Here is a 20,954-nt window from a genome sequence, read left to right on the forward strand (position 1 = left end):
AAGGCAAAGGAAGAAACAGGGCAGAGTCTGTGAATCAGAGGTTCTGACACTCTTAAAAGGCAAGTATAAAAGAGAAAGTTGGTAACAGATTGAAGCATATATAGATGCAGCTACAAATAGGCAAGGAGAATCCTCCTGTGGAAGCTGAGGCACAGAAGTCTCAACAGGGCAGATCTTCTTAAAAACAGCTGGGAAAAGTAACCCAAAGAGACTAAAATCAAGCAGACTATGAGGCCCTTCTCCTTTCACAGAACAGTCTGCACCGCTGCATGTTGATACTTCAACCTCAGTGCACCATGGCAGCCAGTGCAATGGTCTGCCCTACTGGAAGAGGCGCTATGAAGTCTGTTCCAAATTTTTTGCTAAAACCTGGGAATAGGCCAAAGGAATGATTTACCTGCACTATTACAGATTACGAGCAGTCATGCACCATTTCTCAGCTGATGGAGTAACAGGGAGGAAGGAGATTGCCAAGTGTCACCACATGACCAAAACCTACCTAAATAATGCAAGCTTTTAAAAGGCTAAACTAGTATAGTAGTTTCTGCATGGTTTGTCACCGATGCCCCAGTTATTCTCATTGTACCTTTTGGATGTGTTTTTTTGGTTGGTTTTATTTTTTTTCAGGATCCACCCCAACCAAGCATTTCAAGACAACTCCTAGCACTTTCCCTAGACCAGGGTATTGTGATCCCCAGTGAAGAGAGTAAATACAAACTGGTATCTAGCTCTTGTGCCCTTGGCCAAACTTGCAATATATATAAAATATTAGGACCTGGAGGGGGGAAGAGAAGTTTAACCCATGACATACAGAAAGTTCCACGCCCTTAAGTAGTGGCAAGTCAGGAATTCCTAGCTGTTACTCTACAGCACTGTGAGAGACTGATCTGAGATCAGACTCCACTGTCCATTGTCTCAAAGATCGATCTAAGAACCTGAGATGGAAATCCACCTATCTTTTGTCTCAGAGATGGGTGGGAGGAGTTGAGGTAAGACTCCAATATTCATTGCCTGGGAGAAGGGTATGAGGAGCTGAACTGGGACTCCACCATCCATTGCCTGAGGGATTAGAAGGAAAGAACTAAGACATCCATTACTTTGAGGATTGGTGTGAGCTATTATCCCAAGAATTGTTGCAGACGTGTGTCAAAGACCTGGCTGCAAGACCAGGGGAACTGGTCCACCAGGACTGTGTAATACATGACATGAAGAGCAGAGGTACCCCCAGCCCCAACTCTTTACAAAAGGGGAAGTGGTAATCACCAAGAGACACATCTCCAGGGAGCCATTGCCATAAGGACAATTCCAGAAGGACACCTCCGTGAGGACACTCTCCATCAATGAGATTGCCATGAGGGCAACTCCACAAGACATACTCCATGGGGTACCTTCAAAGGGACTTCAGAAGGATGCCTCCACGAGGACACCCACCACTGACGGACTCTTGGGGGACACTGCTCTGATACTACGAGACTACAAACCCTGAAGAACTCTCACCACCAATGACGATGACAGTGGATCCCCAGGACACCGCTGGGTCCACCATGGTGACTCTCTCTCTCTCTCTGCACCCTGAATTCTTGCTTCATTTTTTGCCTTTTTTTCCAATCTGTTCTATCACTATCCCCTTTATTGCAATACCTTTCTTTACAATAACTGTCTCTTTGTAATTTGTAATGAACAAACTGTCCGATTAGGGTACTTGACCTCATTTGTGTCTTCACTCTTGGGATCACAAACTGAAACAGGGTCCGGCACTAGGGTTCTTCTCCAGTCAGACTCTGACAAGCATACCTTAGAGAATTTTAAATTAGGCTTTAAATACAACTAAAATAAACTTAATCCCATCTGTTGTTGAGGAACACTTTGGAAATACAAAATAGCTTTCTTCTTTAGTTGGAGAAAGTATTAAGACAGACTGCTCAGCATAATATAAATCCTGCAAGCAACAATTGTAAATTCACACCCCCCCCAAAAAAAATGTTGACAATCACTGGCTTTACAACAGTCAAATTAACACATCAGAGAGACATTTCATTATATTCACAACCTAGGTGTCCCATCAAAATGTTGCCTTTCAAAGCAATTAAAGAATTCTAACAGCAGAGTATTCTTTATGGTTGCAAGGTAACAGACATGCATCAAATCTGAAGAGTCATTCAGAGGCAGCTAAGACAGCGCTCAGCATTAGATCGTTCTCTACAGAGAGAAGATACAATTATCTATAATGAGCAAGATCTGAGCTTATCATTTAAAGTTAAGTTTGCAAACATGTGCAGCAAGGGTTTGACATTTCAAGAGTACTCTTTTAAAGCAGTAAGCATAGCTAATAATTTGTGTGGGCATTAGGTAGTATCACAGCTTTTCAGAACTGTTACCAGAACATTGATTTGTAAAACCACTCTGCAGTTTTATCAAAGGAAATGTTGCTGGTGTGAATATGAGCACCGACAACATCCACAGACAGAAATCCAGGTCTACCTCAAGATAAGAAAATTGGTGTTTTGCTGTTTACAGAAGACAAATATTGTCATCACCTCAGCTGTAAGTGAAACCAGCACCGAGTAATGAGAGTGACAGTAAGGGAGGAGAAGCTGGCATGCCAGTTGTACTGTGCAGTGAATGACTGGACGGGTGCTGTCAGGATTACAAGAGATTTGTTAACAAAATATTAAAAAATGGCTTTAAGAGGAAAAAGGGTAGGCTTAGATTAGACATTAGGAAAAAAATTTTCAGTATTAGGGTGGTAAGACACTGGCACAGGGTGCCCAGAGAAGCTGTGGCTGCCTCATCCCTGGCAGTGTTCAAGGCCAGGTTGGACAGGGCTTGGTGCAACCTTGTCTAATGGAAGATGTCCCTGCCCATGACAGGGGGTTGGAACTGAATGATCTTCAGGTCCCTTCCAACCCAAACCAATCATTGATTCTACAGGATTCTATGAAGGGAGAACACACTAGCTGTCCTCTCAGAGGCTATCTAGTGAGTTACCACAGAGTGAATATTTAGTTAAAAAAAGCCGAAGACTAAACTTCAAGCAGCAGATCCTTACCAGCTGTGTGTGTTACCAAGTCCCTCCTGCAAGCAGGATCACTACCATCTGACAGTGATCCAAGAGTAAAAAAAGTGCAGTTAACACACTTAACAGTTCTAACGAAGTTAATAGAATTACTCACATTTAAAAGTTTATAAATGTTTTGCTCAACTTTAAGAAAGAAAGAGTAAGAACCTGGTAGGGGCAAGTGCCAGCCAGAAATACCTATGGTACCATATTATCTTGCCTCCACAAGTAAGAAAGCAGAAGAGGCTACACCTGTCAGCACAGAATTACTAATTTGCGCATGCTTCACAAAGCTGTACTTTGACTAACAATGAAATCAACTTTGTACATTTAGTCCCTTGAGTTTCCTTGATCTAGCAAGGCCAGCATAAAATCATCACTCCCAAATACCGAATCATAACCGTACCAGATGATACCAGCAGGAGCCTTCATAGCTTGTGTTAGTCTGTGACAACAGTGGAAATGTAACTGTAGATAGTACTTGTTCAGAAATGAAGAACTGGACAAACACCAGGCAGAAAAATGCTAACATTAACAATTCACAGAGAAGTGTTGATTTTTAAGTCTTATTATCCATGAAGGATTACAACAAGCTTCTGAAGAGGCAGAAACTACTGCAGAATGTAAAATTATCTGTTTGGAAGAAACAAAGCAAAGGACATTTTAAGCTTGTAACAAAGCTTACGTACAGTGACAACACAACAATGCAATGGGTTTGTTCTTCCTCTGCTAAAGCTTAAGGAAGCTCTAGGAAAACCATACAAGCAAGAAAGGCATTGGGGCCATCTGTTGGCAGATCTAGAAGACAGCATCAGCTTACACAGAGAAGAGTACACAGCTTTACAAACACCTCCTTCCCAAGACGAACTTAGTTCCTGCAGGGACAGATGGCATGCGCCCAACAAAACAGCTCATTTGACCTAGACAAGGCTTTTTGATTTGCTCTTTTTTCATTTCCAAGTCAATTGTGTCATGATTTTAATGCAGATAGTTAAGAACTGTAAGTGTCCTTTCAACCCTATTCTATAGGGTTTTTTTCCCATTTTACCCTTTACTATTTCCATTAACTGTACTTATTTTCCACCCAAAAGTCACATTTAAATTAATGCAAACGTATTCTATCAGTTCAAAAGGGAGAGGTGCAAAGAATTAGGGCAGTATATTAAGATGATGCTAAAAACCTGTACCACTTCAACCACTTCTCTCTTTATTTGCAAAGGTAACAAAGTTACTTCAATTTTTAGGTCAAACAATTGACAAAAACCACCATTCAAACCCAAATACATTTGTCTGAGTTACTGCAGGGGGGATGGGGGGGGGAAGAAAACTAGGTTATTTACAACTCCTAAATGGTCGAAGAGGACAAATACGAATTACAAAGTGCTTGCAGTAATTGTGAATGCTGGAACCAACTACTTCCAGGAACCCAAAAGTTTCTCACCTCAAATTTCTCTGTATTTATTCACCAGCCAGCAGGCCATTTATTAACTAACAAGCATATAAGTAGCTATGGTTAACCTTTAACAAAAACAAAAGATTCAAGAAGTTTAACCCACCTCAGAAACAGAAGTAACACCAAGTATTATTGAAAAAGAAATGGCAATTTGCTTCTAAGCTTCCAAATCAGCACTTGGGAAGATGGATTGCCTTGACTTACAGCCAAATTTCATATTGAAACCATCACACTGCTTCATATGTCATGCTAGCGGGGGGATACTACCATAATGCTACTGGATACGCTACTGCTGGATACTACTACAGGGCTGCTTATCAATCCTATAGCACTTGGCTTTAACATTAGAGAGTCAACTTTAGAGACCAAGTTTCTGTCAGCACACCTCACATCTCCAATGAAAAGGATAGCATAGAAACAGCTAAGTCACCAACCACACAAAATCACAAGGTCTGGATAAATAAGACCTTGGATCAATGGATGTATTCATTCACTGAGAAGCAGTTGGCACAAATTATGCTGTCCATCAATCCACTGCCTACCACTCGGGGGAGGCTGGAGGTGTCCATCTGCACAGGAGCACAACTCCCCTCAATGCTCAAGTGGAAAAGCAGGAGGAGAGACCTTCCCTCCCATGGACATGTGTCATCCAATGAGAGACCAAAACACATACCCATCTGGTGCCAAAAGAGAGGAAATGCACGGCTGAGCAGGTCAGACAACTGAGAAAAGATCTATAAAGTTTTCTGATGTTGCCTTCCCATGCTCACAAAGCCACAAAATGTTCTTTCACTCTCCTTTCCAGTGCGCTATTAACTGGTAACAAAGCAATAAATAAGAAGAACAGTCTCACAGGCTTGGGAGGAATTATCTAATAGTTACTACAGTGTTAAGTATAATGAAGACCAGGTTTCAAGGCCAGGTTGGACGGGGCTTGGAGCAACCTGGTCTAGTGGAAGATGTCTCTGAACGTGGCAGGGGGTCAGAACTAGATGATCTTAAGGTCCCTTCCAACCCAAATCATTCTATGATTCTATGAATATGAAATCCAGCACAGCAGGCTAGACACAGGAGAAGCTTTTATGAAGGCCCCCTTGGTCATCTGTCAAAACTAAAAGGTCCCTGGAACAGGAGATAATCAAAACTGGTTCCAAGGTTCCTTCTCCCTTTCTTCAGACTCGGTAGATGCTCTGCATAGGTGAAGCTTTTTGTTTCCTCAGAACAGGCACAACTCTCTAAATGCTTCTAACTTGAACCATAAAAATCAAAGCCTTCTCGCAGCTACCTACCCATGGCTGTTATCCTGATGCACTGCAGTTCACTATTCCTCTTCCTGGAATCCATAGTGGCAGCAATTCCACACTGTGAACTACTCATCATCTCCCTTGTCAATGCAGAAAAAATGCAGGCACAATCAAGACCTGAAATCATAGTTTGGTGCTACAGCATTTTGTAGATTTAAAACCCTCTGCTAACTAGTTAAGTAGCACTGCATTTTTAATTGCCACATAAGAGCCAGTCCTGTGAAAAACTTGTTATTTTACTGTAAAATATTTCCTATATAAAGGGCTGTTGATTGGGCATCTTCCCACCAATTTAGAATATTAGGAGACCAACAGGTCATGTTTTGTATTTTAACTAATTGCAAGTTTTACCTTTGATGACTATGGAGGAAAATAAACATGACTGCTGTTTGCTATGGGAAGAGCCACATTTATTTAACTCAGCTTTAAGTTCACGTACACTAGAACCTTTCTTGAGAGCCATTTTGATTTCAGTAAGTTAATAACTAGTAGTACTAAACAGGAACAATCCCTCTGAATCATCTGAAACAGCACAGTACACTTAATTTTAATGCCTGATAATGTTGTTTATTATCTCTTTTAAACAAGGAAAAAAAAGGAGAACTCAATTAGCTTTAATTAAATTCAGGGCATTAGATCCTAACAGCTAATGAAAATAATACAGATTTATTTGCATAATTAATGAAAACCCAGAGAATTAAGACTTTATTTCACTTTGGGGGGAGGGCAGCAGCTACAAGTCTGTTTCCCATTACACACATGGAAAAACATTACTGGCTGTGGAAAAAACAAGATAAAAATATCACCCATAAAACCAAACTGGATGAGAAATAATTCTTCCAGAAACAGAAAAAAAAAAAATGACAGGGCTATATTGGAAAAAAATCCAACCCCCCCCCAACCACAATTAGAATATACATACAGTATAAAGCCTAGTATTTTCCAGAGCAGTTTCTTTGAGAATACACATCTGTCAGTTCCATAGCAGGGCTAGGTTTAGAAGAGTGATCTAGAAATATACAGCTTACACAAAAGACAACCGCATGCAAAAAACCTGTTTTCTTGCAACTGCCACATATCCCCAGCAGATTCATGGCAATTAAACACTAGTATTTCTTGCTCATCAATTCACAAAGTAAAGGGTTACCAAACGTCACAACCTCAAGGTGAAGTCCTCACATCATGCTGGCTTGAGCAACTTAATCCACTTCAACATGAATTAGTAACTGTGCCTACATCTACTAGCTATCAGGGGATGGACCAACTTCTTAGGAATACCCATGATTAAGCTACATAACCAGAACTAAGAACACCACAAATGAAAGGATCTGTATAACCTTCTACATATGAGGAACTGAGGTTCAGAGACATAAAAACAACTTTCCATTGCAGAGATGCAATGGAAGTTTAGTAGCTGGAAACAAAAACTACAGCTATAACCAAAGAATCACTCTCTTTGCTTTATTTTACTTGCATTTAAAAGAGAGCGTTAACTTTGGCATTACCCTGAAACCCTACCTAGTTAAAAGCTTTCACTAATGAGCACCTCAATGCAAATAGAAAACTGCTGCAGAATTAACAAGGAACAGAACTGACTTCACATTTTAGCTCAGTAATTATAAACATTAATTGACAACACCAAAATTAATGCACAGACAGGACTGAAAAGAAGCATTCGTGTGTATGCCCACCCCACTGCCTACTCTGCAGCTGGAGGTCAGCGTTTCAACCCACTGGAATGGCCCTATCCCTTCCTCAGAGGGCTGTACCACTGCCAACAAGCAGTGCCAGCTACACCACTCCACTTGGATAGTGAAAACTTCTTTATCCTTTTTCTCTATAGAACGAACAGTTTCATTTTTACTCATTTATCTTCAAAATGCTCTGCTTTGAAAAAACACCTTACTGGTGTGTCACTGCAGAAATGCTCTATTTTCTTAGGTTAAATACTTTTTTGGAACACAAATATTATACATACTGCTGGGAACCATACCTGTGCGAAAACCTGTCAAGGTAGATATTTTTTGCTTTTTTGGAACCAGTCAGTCATGATAGCATTCCTTACAAATTCCCAGAAAATCATGGAGGGATAATTTGTAAACAGTGCTTTAATAAAGTGAAATATGCAAGACTTATGATGAAAGGTAGGAAGAGATCTATCCTTTAAAGCTCTTGAGTCCTGTGTGGACAATGTTTCATTTTCACTTCCTAATTCTGTATTAATGACAAAGTATGAGATTTGAACTCAGCTTAGTTCAGCTGCCACATCCATTTAAAAAGGTCTTGTGCAGCAGGAGTGGCTTAATAGACTGTGTTTGAAAGAGGACACAGTTATCAAGCACAGCCTTTGTCTCCACAAACAGAAGTGCTATATAAGTGTCAGGATGCTTACAGGTGAATCAATTCTTCCAGTATAGGTAGGTTATTAACCACACAGTATTTCTGTATTACGATTAAACCCAAAGTACAATTAAACTGCCAGACTACAAACTCTTTGAAATGACCTCTCAGAAGAGAGCTGTCGCATTAGTGCATCTGATGAGTTTAGCTATGAGCACTCAACTTGCCCTGCCTGCTTTTACATAGCAACAGGGAAGGACAGCCCTTGCAAAGAGCAAAGCCATGATGTTCTACCACAGCAGAAACCGGCCAAGAGAACAACTTAACAGCAAAATGAGTGACAGCTGTTATTGCAAGAATAATATTGATCCAACATAAAAGTGAAGTCCACTGAGAACATCCCAACTCTGTCCCAAATCTCCCAACTCTGCTATCTCTGAGGAAAGCATGCTCAGAGCATGGGAACCACAGGGCACAGCATTTCCTTCTTCTTGAGCCAACACTTGCATCAGGGGGAGGATCTCAAAGATTATATAGTGGTTAATGTCAAAGAAGGTTGAATAGAGTTATCTTGATGTAGATAATTCAGCTCAAGTCCTGGCTGAGTTACCAGGTCAAGTTAAACTGATCAAGATCACTCAGTAAGATCTGAAATACTTAGCTAAACTCCTTATGACTATTCACAGAAACAGCTTTCTGGCCAAAACATCTGAATGCTTATCTCTTTCTAGAACTCATAGGGATAATTGGCACTGTAGTACACAGAGTTTCTCAAGTATAGCCATCTTCGATCATTCCAATAGTCATTTCTTTAAAAAAAAAAATTAAAAAAAAAAAAATAAAAATCAGAGAATCAGTTTGAAAACTCCCCAGTAAATCTAGAAGACCAGAAAATGATATTTCCTCCCCTCCTTGCCCACAAAAATAGGATGTACTCAAGTAACTAGTTTCCAGGATATTTTTAACACAACATTGTCTTTTCAAACCTCTATTTAAAGTTGAACTAGAAGATAATGATCCTACCTTGATGGAAGCAACATGGAGTAAAGTCTCTCCTTTGTAATTTCTTCTGGCAATTGCGTTACCACCAGGCGACTTCAACACAGGACTGTGTGGTATTCCTACTTGATTACAAGTCTTAGAAGTAGATGGAGTAGAGGGAGATTCTGAAGGACTAATTATTGTTTGAGAGACTGCAGAACTACTTGTCTTCATGACGGTGTCAGTGAGTTTGGATACAGGGGAAGAAACCTGAACTGGTGTCTTGTGTTCAGTCACTGGGGAGATGGGGCTATCCCGAGGCAACTCCTCTAAGCAATCTGCCTGATTGACTGACTTCCCAATAATGCTCCTCTCAGTTCTTCTTGGTCTTTTACACTGAGAAGCAACTGGAAGTCTGGATTGCTCCCTTTCGCGTTTTAAAGGCATAGCTTCATTTTCTATTGACAGTGATGTCTCTGCACTACATTTTTTTTCCTTGTTGACTTGTGGAAGGCACACAACCTCACCGTTATCTCTGTTTCCTGAGGATTTTACATGTGGCAGTATTTCCACATTTTCTGTATTTCTGCTGGAGTCAGCTTCCTTTACAGACTCCTGATGGACTGTCTCTTCAGGGCTATTTGATTCTGAAGTGTACAGGACTACTGGCTGACTGCAGATGGTCACACATTTCTCCTTAGGAGTCTTCTCCTCAACTCTTCCTTTCTGCTCAGGCTTCTCTAAGCTCCACACTTTGTTTATGTCTGCTAGACGCTTCTTCTTCATCTTCTGACTCTGTTTCTGTGTTGGCTTTTTTATCAGGTTGGAGGGCTTTTCATGGGGAGGGGAAGAAATGAAATCGTAAACTGAAGACTCATCTTGAAAAAGGTCATCGCTTTTAGTCTTAGAGTGACTCTTATTCACAATGCATCGAATCTTCCTACTTCTTGGGCTGAACCACATTTTTATCTTTTCCTTCTTATTCTTTTGTCCAACATTTGAGTTAGTTGGTGTGGACATACCTTCTGTCGAATCTAAGTGCAGCAGGGAAGAGGAAAAATTTAGAGTACTCTTCAGTAGAACATTGCAAAGATTAAAAAAAATCAGAATAACTGTAATAACTGATGAAGTGTTACTAACTGCAACCTATGAGTGCCTTCATTTCTTCTGAAAAGAACACATGCAATGGCTTTAAAACAGCTGGCAAGGTCACATGCCACTCTGGAGCTCAGAGATCCCAGTGCAGCTAAAGCTACCCACTAGGCAAGCGAGCACTGATAGAGAAATTCCTTCAATAGTCCAGGTTCACAACACCGCATGCACACAGATTTCTGCCCAGGTTAGAGAAAGGAGAGAAGCTGGTTCTCCTACTGAGGTTTCCTCAGAAATAGGTTTATCAAAGTGGCCTGTGCACACACAAAAAAGTGGAAAGAATGTTCCAAAAAATATATTAACAGTTGATCTGAAGATGAACAGGACAGAATAACTGCAAGCAAGCAAGCAAATATAACATCCTTATAAGAATGTTGAACATTCCTGAGAAATTCTGACTGATTCCACAGATACAGCAGATGATATATAGAAAAAAAACTCTAAGAAATTGTGTCCTGTCATTGGATCCTTTACCCTTTGGTAGTAAATAATTCCAACAAAGCTAAACCTTTTGATCATCTCAAACATTTTCTTTAAATATGTGGTGAAGCAATTTTATAAGTCACATCATCCAGCAAATTACAAATCAATAACCAAGATGAGAGAGGAATATCCTCTACTCCCAGTGCATGAAATAACAGTTGAGACCAAGGGCTATAAATGGTGTTCTCAATGGTTTAAGAATAAATTAAGGAACATCAAGTGATCTAAGTTAGACATTAATTTAATTTGACAACTCTTTCAGTGCAAAAGAACTAACAGATTTTTTACAGACTCCTCCTCAAAAAGTTATTTTAGGTTACTTGGACGAGTCCTCCAAAGTCAACACAAAACTCATTCTTCCTGTTGCCTCCAGCATCAGGGACCACCATTCACAAAAGTCTTGGTAATTTATAGTAATCAAACACAAAACCAATATTAATATTGCCTAGTGAGGCAAGTAGGGTGATTTCTTTTTTTTTAAATAGAACTAAGACCACGATTCAAACATTCTTGAAATAAACTATACAAAGTCTCCATTATTAAAAGTGACAGACACTGACTGCAACAATAGATTACTTTCACTTCAGTACATTAACTTTCTACAGATAATTTGTTTTCTCCACACCTTCTCTTCCATTTGTGGTGTTAGTAACTATAGCCTGTTTTCACAGTAAGCTGTGACAAACTCACAGATAACAGAGTAGTCCCAATCCCTTAGTCACAAAAAAAAAAAAAATGCTTGAAATCTCACTTAGAACTGTGTAGCTAATAACACCAAAATAAATGTGATTTTCTTTTAAAGCAGTATTTCAAGGTTAAATGTTTCCTCAGTCTTGATTTAAATTACCCTACTTCCCGCTTGAATTAAAATACCCCGCATATTAGGAGATATAACTAGAAGACTGTAAGTAAGGCATCAGACCAAAAGTATCTATAAGAATATAGCTTGAGGCTAGCTAATCAGGTATCTAAAGATAAAGTAGTACAGAACTGCAGGTATTTGTTTTTTCTGTAGAGCTGGGCTTGGTGCAGAGATAAAAAAAGCACTGAAATTGAGACCGAAATCTCATAACTAGCTAGCCTTCAGAAAGACATCCTATCCAATTTCATTCTGACAATCACATCTAAAAAAAGGAAGAGCTTGATTGCAAACAGATGCAAAACATAAACCACAGTTACTATTTACTTGTCTTGCCTTCACTGTTTACAGAACTAACAGATTTCCTTCTAAAATATTTACCTTGCTAGAACCATCAGTCATATCCAAGTAAAGAGTAGAATAAAATCAGCTTACAAAAGTAATTTGAGCAACAATTTTGCAATGGCTGGAATTCTTTTCGATGTGCATAGCACAGTAAGACTTTAAAGTCCAAGTGACAAATTCAATTAAAAACACTATCTTTCAGAAGTGTGATTTAAAGCAGCATAACACAATGAAGTATTTACACTGGAAGCTATGTATATGCCACTTCTGGTAGCAAGGAAGCTTGTGAGAATTTAACCACAAGGGTTCTTAAACTGATTGTTCATTACTGGTCGCTCAGCAAGGACTTACTAGTCAGGTTATTAAAAACCTGCTGAAATAAATACTTCCCCAGGATTATTCTTCCTCACATGCAACTACTTCAGGTGTAAGAATATGTTGGATGTCTTAGCACAGGGAGGCCATGAATGTGATTAAAAGGCCACGCACACTGCAGAAGAGATGTCATATCAAGAGGCCACGCAGAGCATCTTCATGACCAACTGGGGGACAAACTGCAGTTTCTGCCAGGGAGTGGCAGAAAATGTCTCAGCTATTCTTCAATGACTCCATCTGTTGGAATACTCTGTAGCTAACATAAACTTCACCTGAACAGTTCTGCCTAGCACCACAGAAAAACATTATTCTTAAGCCTCTGCTGCTCTTTTCCTCCATTTCCAAAATGCACAAGGTAAGGTGTAGAAGTAATAAGGACAAATGGCCAATCTACACTACCTGAAAATTTAATCCTTCGATGCACCCAGCGCTGTGAAAAAGAGAGAGGAGACACAGGGCTAAGAAGCTGAAAGGAAGTTCTTATGGCTTATCATGTAAATGCTAATTTATATGAAGAGGGTATTATCTGGTAGCTAAGTGCATTCAGTTAAACTACCTCCAGGAAAAACTGCTCTTTGAAAAAATCAATCCAAAGGAATTCTTTGTTGTCTCCAAGTTGGAAGCCAGAGATTGTCTCAACTGGAATGAAAAAAAATGACTATATATGATTAAGATTTGTTCTTTTTAATACCTAAGAAGCATCCTCTCAAAATTTTTAGAGATGCATTAAGACAAGTTAAATCAGTAAAACATGCCTTGCTAATTCTAGATTTTAACCATTTGCAATAGTGTAAAGAGTATTCACAACAACAGTATTGGAATCAGCCTATAATACATGCAGTAAATTTACTCTCCATTAGCTACTAAATATAACATTCATATACATAAACTAATAACCAAATTCTTTATAAATTACTGATTTGCACACAATAAGCGCAAGTTTTTTAATGCTGACGTTTAACAGAGTTGAACTTCTGAAGTGTTAAAAGGCTTGAGAGTAGACAAAAATACTAGGAGATAACACAGTGCCCTGCAACTAGAGAGTTACATCTCTTAAGTTCTGCTGTAGTGCAGTAACAGGCTAGAGCAGGGGGAAAAAAGGAGCAATTAGAAAATGTGGTTTAGCTATCATTAATCTGCATCAAAAGAATATAATGATGCATATTGTGTGCCTTCCAAATTATGCTCTATTATGGGTTTCAGAACAGAAGTTGAGAAATCTCTTTGACAAACTAGTCCCTTATTAAAAATCAAAGGAAGTGCTTTGGTACCATCTGTGCAACATTAGTGCCTTCACTAAAGAATTATTATTTTGCACGTTAAGTATTCAACACAGGGAAAAAGGAGAGAAATTCCAGCCATTCAAAACCTCATCTTGAGCTATTATGAAAAATGTCATAACATAGATGGAAATACAATGTAATCTGTTACAACAAGAGTTCAACATCTTTCCTTCCACATCAGTAAATGTGAAACTAAGTTATGATATTATAAAGGCTATTCAAAAGTTAACCTCTCCCACTGTCCACCTGCATCAGCATGACCTTAGGAAGCTTTGACCAACACCTGCAAGATGTATGTATTCCTCTGTATGAGGAGAGGAAACACTTGACTGAAGCAGATTATGTTATTAATAAGGTAAAAATAATCTATAAATGGTTGTTGTGAATATTTAAAACAATGTCTTTTTTTTAAAGAACATCGCATAGAAAAATCTACTGAAGTATTCAGAAATTCACTTGCAAAATCACAACTGTAAATCAACCTTCTTCACCTCAACTATACTTATATGCTATGTCAATGATTCAACCAATTACCCACCTATTAAGCCTATCATCCCAACAACTTCAATTCTCAAGATGGCTTGGATTCTACAAAATTAGAGCTAAGGGTTTTGAGGTGCAGACATCCCATCTATGAAGCCTGCTAGGCAGTTAGCTTGCTATTACCCTCACAAAGGTACTAGCTAGGCAATGAAAAGGTCAGGCAGCCCTTCCCACAGACTAAGGGTATAAACAAGTGAATTAATTTTGAGACTCAGCATTTGCTACCAATAGCTTGCATTTTCTAGCCAGTTTCAGGTAGGAAATTACTTGCCAATTCCCTATCAGTCACCCCAGTGCTATTCTGTACTGTCATTTGCTGCACTTCCCTTTAATTTAAAGGGAAAGTATTAGCTGGTTTATGCAGTCTTTTCCGAGTTACTTGCTGCTGCTTTTTAGAGCGCACACACAGCCTATAAAAAGCTATGCTTATCCCAATGGAGTACAAAGCAAGATCCCTCTCAGATCTACTGTGGGATTTCAGGGTACAGGGATTTTTATACTTGAAATATTCAACAGGTGACTTTAACCCTATCCTCTTCAGTCACTGCAGTTCTGTGGGTTTTTAAAGACAACACACACACTTGCTGTGTTCACTAGGGCTATTGTAGACAGTACAATGCATTTGTATTAGAAACCTCAGTGTCAACAAGGATCTCAAACAGAACCCTTGAGACAAGCCACAATTGTCTCAAAACAAGACATATAAATATGCAAAAGGGATATAAAACAATATATGGAAATATTCCTTTTTCAACTGCTTCTCTTCCTTTCTTCCACAGACATTGATTTTTCAGTCTCTTTACTGGAATAGAAAATACAATTTCTGACCTTCTAACAAAAAAGAAATTACTGTTGACAGGATTGTGGCAAAAATACAGTGCTTATAGAATATGAAAGCAATTCCTTAGAAAGAGAGGCCCCGATTCTCCCAACTCAAACATATTTCACTTTGTATACATTAAGTTCAAGACATACATCTATGGGAGGTGACAGATTTGCCAGAGACGAGCGACAAAATATCAAACAGATTTGCTCTCAAAATCTCTAAAGCTACAGCATTCTGTGATTTGCCATAGTACAGCACATAACTGGCTGTTCTAAGGGGCATGCCCATATCCTTGGGTATCCAAATCATTCCTTACAGTGACCAATCATCAACTCAGGAGGTTTTTCCTTCAACCACAGTCTGAAATACCCAAAAGGCCATTAATCCTTAAGACACTGTAAAGACTATAAGTTATGGAAAGTAATTTCCACATTGTTTCATAACTTAAGCTCCTTTTAAGTCAGAAGAAGGAATGAGAAGAATCGCCTCATTTGTTCTGTGGTTTAGCCACATCATGCAAACTTTATTTTAGAGGAACCATGGGATTAAGTGTATTATTCAACTTCTAGTGCAGTAAAACATCAGACCAATTTTTAAGAGATAGTCCACCTATAAGTCTTCCAAAGCATCTAATTAGTATCAATAATATGACCATGTTACATTTCAAATACTTCTATAGCATCACAACAAGCTCCTCTCCGAGATTCTCTTCCAAATATGTTTTTAAAAGCCTTCACCACTTAAAATGCTTCCCTGAAATCCTGTTTAAGCCATCATCTGTATTTCTATCCTCCAGAAGATTTAATCACCATAGGATTTTCTATCTATAGAGAATGTATTCCTTTAGAGTTGGAGATAGGCTTCCAGCCTCTTCACTTAAATACATCTTCATGTCAATAAAAAGCTACCCCATAAATGAACATGAAGGTGCTGATGGGGTTAGATTTAGAAAAAGAATCTTTAATTTAGACAAATATATTAGGAAGCAACAATGAAGGAAAAATAACTTTCTGTATCTGATAGCTAAATTAATGTTTTCTAAAAGTTAGTATCATATAAAATGCTCTCTGAGCTTGCAGAAGAGACATACTTTCACCTATGCTTATTTCACTTAGCTTTTTCCTACTTTGACAATCAGCTTAAAATTTCATAGAGAGACGAATTCCCAGAGTACAATCTCCGCAATCTTCTAGCACAGTCAGCAATGACAAAATTCTGTTGTAGCACACTAGCTGATTGGTAGGGACGAGCAAATAAATGAGTTAAGACTTGCTTTCTTCTCCTTTAGGCAAGACACACAGATAATTGTTCCATGTGCAAAAACCCTAAACTGAAAACTACTGGGACAGGACACACGACTCAGTGCACAAATACACAAAAGGAGGAAAGGCGAGAAAATACATGCCCCAACCCCCGAGATATTTACACTGCAGAACATTACACATTTGTGCTCCCCTGAAGCACAAGACATGACAACTTGTGCCCCTGGTTTGTGCAACTAACTGCTACGTGACTTGTGAATCTATCCCACTTTTGTCTAATTTTGGAAGACAGATTCTAATGAATTATGGACTAGAGTCACTCAGGCGGAGTTTTTAGTAAAATAGATTCAAAGAACAAGCAATCCATACAGACAGTTCTTTTCAAATCAAGTTTTCCAAACATGATTCAGAACATCCTTTCAGAATGTTAAACAGGGCTGCACTACTCATTCTCTAGCAAGCCTGTGAAATGAAACAGAGTGGTCTGGATCCACTAGCAGTCAGAGACCCAGATTTGCTCTTACCTGAGGTGTCCACACCCAGGAGATGCCGCAGCCTGCTGCAAAGCTGAATCACGTTATCAAGTTGACGGTTTATCTGTGCATCTTGCACCCACGCTGGCATGTGGCACACTGGGCATTCTATGCCAACACAGTCACCCACACAAGATCTGAAAGTCAAATGTGACAATCCATTATTCAGCATAAGTTATCTACTGTACTCACTATCAACCTTTTCATACCCAAATGCTCAACAAGAATCTCTTATTTACGCATTGACAAATCACTACTGTAAAGCCCACATGAGTTAATCACAAATAGAGGAGAGGACATATTTATTACAGCAAGTGAAAATTCGTAATCAAGCAAGCTAAGCCCAGAGCCTCATCAGGACACTGAATGAAAGTTATTTTGAATGCGTGAAGACATATCTTGTAACTCCCACTAACTAATTGATCCAAATTTTCAAGGTATGCTAAAGCTCCATTGCTGTTTTGTCTCCAGATTACAATTAGGCTTGAAGTATCAAAACTGTGCATCATTCTAACCTCAGCTAACGGTAGGGCTATTTTGCAGCCTCATTTTTAAGCAAGTAACAGAAAGACAACCCACAGTAAACTATCATTTGCATTTTTTTTACTTAAAATTTTCTTGATACTGTGAAGTTTCACGTTTCTGAAATCTTTTCTGCAAGTAGTCCCACAGGATCTGCAGGTGAGCAGAATATTCCATCACTTTTTCAGAGCATTTGTATCAGGAAATGATCAAGGTGAGGTGGGTGGGCAAGCATTTACTCAGTAAAGGTCATTTAACACTTGTTGCTTCTTAGTAACACTTGTCTTCCCATGTGAGCCTAAAATCTTTTATTTGTTTGATTAGTCTAGTGAGAATACCATATGATTTGTCACCCAAACGGCAACATTCAAGGGACATTGTTACTTCTCAACTCCAATCTATCCTATTAAACACAGCTTATGATTTCAAATACCCAAGACTGAATTAATTTCAAAAATCTGTTACCTTACTATCATGTAGCACACACAATTCTAGCCAAAGGCATAAAGTTAAATGCAAGCAGAACATATTAAACATTCAGAGGAACAGAATGCAAGTAATATCAAGGCACCGCTATTTGGAGAGGAAGATCAAAGTCTGTACACCTAGACTCTTAACACATAGTCAGCTTGAAAGCTGACAGTCTTTCACCCCAAAACTAGTACTGTATGAGTGAACAATACCAGAGTTATAACTACCATCACTTTTCTTAAGTGAAGCGTTTTTTTCAGATCTGTTCTCTACGCTGGCATCTCTCCCTCAAGCACCACAAAAGCATGATGTCTTCAGTTAAATTCAAGACAGGAAATTTGCTATGTAAAAACTGCTGCTAGGTGTGTTTTGTGCTTTTACCAGCCTGCTCTTAACCAGCAAAGGACCTTGGGGTTGAGACACTGCTATGATCAGGAGACTGAAGTACCATTCTTGGCTTTGATATACTCTACATGACATTGATAAATCACTTGGAGCAAAGAACCAACCAGGGCTCATTCTCTAGGAAAGCTGGCCTCAGATTTCCATCTGTAAAAGGTAGTGCAAAGGAAATGCAGAACGACTTTTATACCATGACATTTCCTAATTACATCTAGCTGCTGGGTTTTTATAGTTAATGGATAATGACCGTAACTAACTTAGTAGAGTTACTCAGACAAAACTGCAGAAACTGATCTTAATAAATATCCCTGTCCATAATACAACCCATGCTGAGGGAGAACCAGTTACATTATGTGTGACCTGATTATTGAAGTTCATTAGCTTCACATATTTTATTGCATATATCAGAAGCCAGCTTCAGCCACTCACCCCACTCCTTCCTGGGCATATTAATAAATGCCTGTCTTCAGCACTGAAATCAAATCAGTGCAGGTCAGAATACTGCAGATTTAATCCAGGTTGTACCGAACTTGCTTGTAAACAAATTAATCTAAATTTCCTTAGGTTTATTTAAAAAAATAGCCCCTATCCAAGACTCAATCATCAAAGGACACATTATGTTAATGACTAAAAGCTCAGGAATGCAAATGAGAAGAGAGAAGGCATAACAGCAACTTGGTAAGAGCAAATAAACTCTCTTCCAGGAGTAAGAAATAGCTGTTAATGAGTGCTTAACATTCATATTAGCTACTCTTTCCAGTCTCATCACTGCAAACTGCATCAATTTTTTTTCTTAGAAAATAAAAATAAAAAACCCCAAACTCACAAAAGCATAACTAAAAATCCTTCAACAAACAGTAGGTGTTTTAAGTCTATCACTTAGAACACACTGGAGGTGTGTATATTGAAAATAAAACCACAAGGCCTTAGATGCCCAACAACTAAACAGTCGTGTTTATTAAGTCACTCTTGCATTACCCTCCCTCAATCCACACTATACCGGGGGGGGGGGGGGGGGGGAATAATTATAAGGTATTTTATAACGTAGATAAGAATATACTTATAAATAACTTGTACAAGCTTCTGGGGGCTATTTCACCAAGTACAAATAACAAAATTTGCTTCAGGTGGCACAATCTTCTACAGCAATTGATGGCCAAGGCTGGGAAAGAACTCACATGTCTGTATTAAAATAAATTTGTCCATCTTTTAATATATCTATACCAGAGAAAGGGATGCTGAGGGCATCTGTCCCACTATCAGTTACTCCATAAAAAGCAAGTATTTTACTCTTCGGGCCTTCAACACTTCAACCTTCAACACTTAAAGCTCCTCTAAGTAAGATGCAGCCAAAGACAGGGAGTGAATACAATGCTGGGAGGAAGGCAGGACTTCATTCTGCTTTTACTGACACAGTGACTACAGTAGTAACAAGAGAAAAAGGTGAGTATCTAGACTGGCTTACAAGCAGAAGTTTGAAAGGGCCTATCCTCTCCATCCCATCTGTACTGTCCAAAGAAACTGTTCAAGATACATGACTGAACTTTTAATTCCCCATGTTTGCATTTGCATGCCATGAACAGCAGTGGCATACACGACAGCCAGAAGGTTCCATCCAGTGGCTTCCCCATATGAGGTGCTGGAGCATGAACGTTTCAGATTCTGACTGTACCAATGTTGCAGTGAGCTGTTTTAAGAGAGGCCAAGTGACTACTGCCTCCTCAGAACTGCCCCACTAGCAGGATGTTTCTAATTTAGCAATTTTTAACTGCTCTCATGTTCGGACGGACATGAATACAAGAACAGTTACAGTGGCAGACATGAATGAGTGAATCCATTAACATAGCAGAATGCCAATGCAATGACAAGCAACAACCAATCCTCTCAAGCACACCAAAACCCCCTTTTACAGACTGTTCTTTTTTGTTCGTTTTGAAGGGAGCAAGAGGAAGTTGGGAGATTACAAGAAATGGAAATTTTGCCTCCTACCCCACCAGGACTGGACAAGCTCCCCACACACCTCTATCACAGTGAGGGTTCCCTTCAACCTGACCAACATCCTGAAGCCCAAACCAGCACCTGAAAAACCCTTCGAAGCGCCGGCGGCCGGAGAGGGAGGGAGGCGGGCGGCCGAGCCCGGCGCACCGCTCTACTTACAGGCAGAAAACGTGCTCGCACTGCCCCAGGGACACGGGCTCCCGCAGGACGCCGGCGCTGTAGGCAGAGGAAGGAGAAACACGGCACTTTTAACACACGCGGCCTCCAGGGCACTGCGCCAGCGGCGGCAAAGCTCGCCGGCTGCGGGAGAAAGGAGAAGGAGGGCAACCATTACCAGCGAGAGCAGCTCAGCGCTCTCTCCAGCCGCCCCAGTGCGGCGCGGGTGCAGGCCCAGGCGGGGCCAGGCAGCGCCATGGGGGAAACGGCGGCACCCAGAAACGGCCGGTTGCCCGAACGGCCACGCAACGCTTCCCGCATCTCCTGCAGCCGCCGCCACAGCTCCGAATTCCCCGCCTGCCACCACTGCGCAAGCGCGGACGGCCGCATGCCCGCCAACACGCATGCTCGTCCCGAGAAGCCGCGCTTGACCGCGCTTCGGGAGCGGGGCGGGGTCACTGGCGAAGGGAGGGCCGAGGTAAATGGCGGGCTGAGGTAAATGGCCGGTTGGGTGCCAGCCAGCTTGAAGTATTCAATAGCGTCCACACCAAGCAAGCACCCCAGCCCGTTGCATCTATATACATCCTTCCAATACCTGTTATCTATAA

At 40.0% G+C, this 20,954-nt stretch overlaps 1 protein-coding gene across 2 annotated transcripts in view; it reads right to left on the reverse strand.

Annotated features, from left to right (window-relative positions):
* BARD1 (BRCA1 associated RING domain 1) overlaps positions 1-20,709 on the reverse strand; it is a 47,417-nt gene extending 26,708 nt beyond the window's left edge. The window contains exons 1-4 of one of the 2 annotated variants that reach the window (XM_062603411.1): positions 20,525-20,709; positions 20,350-20,406; positions 16,789-16,934; positions 9,692-10,170 (exon numbers count right to left, since the gene is read on the reverse strand). In XM_062603411.1, the coding sequence (XP_062459395.1) occupies positions 9,692-10,170; positions 16,789-16,934; positions 20,350-20,406; positions 20,525-20,667 (825 nt within the window). In that variant the 5' untranslated portion in view covers positions 20,668-20,709. Of the gene's footprint in view, positions 1-9,178; positions 10,171-16,788; positions 16,935-20,349; positions 20,407-20,524 lie in introns of both variants that reach the window. The other variant, XM_062603403.1, reaches the window with a different exon arrangement.
* Between the last annotated feature and the right edge of the window lie 245 nt (positions 20,710-20,954).

This window comes from Pezoporus occidentalis, unplaced genomic scaffold (assembly GCF_034315485.1).
Source record: "Pezoporus occidentalis ecotype Australia unplaced genomic scaffold, CSIRO_AGI_Poc_V1 ctg118, whole genome shotgun sequence".
Classification (NCBI taxonomy): domain Eukaryota; kingdom Metazoa; phylum Chordata; class Aves; order Psittaciformes; family Psittacidae; genus Pezoporus; species Pezoporus occidentalis.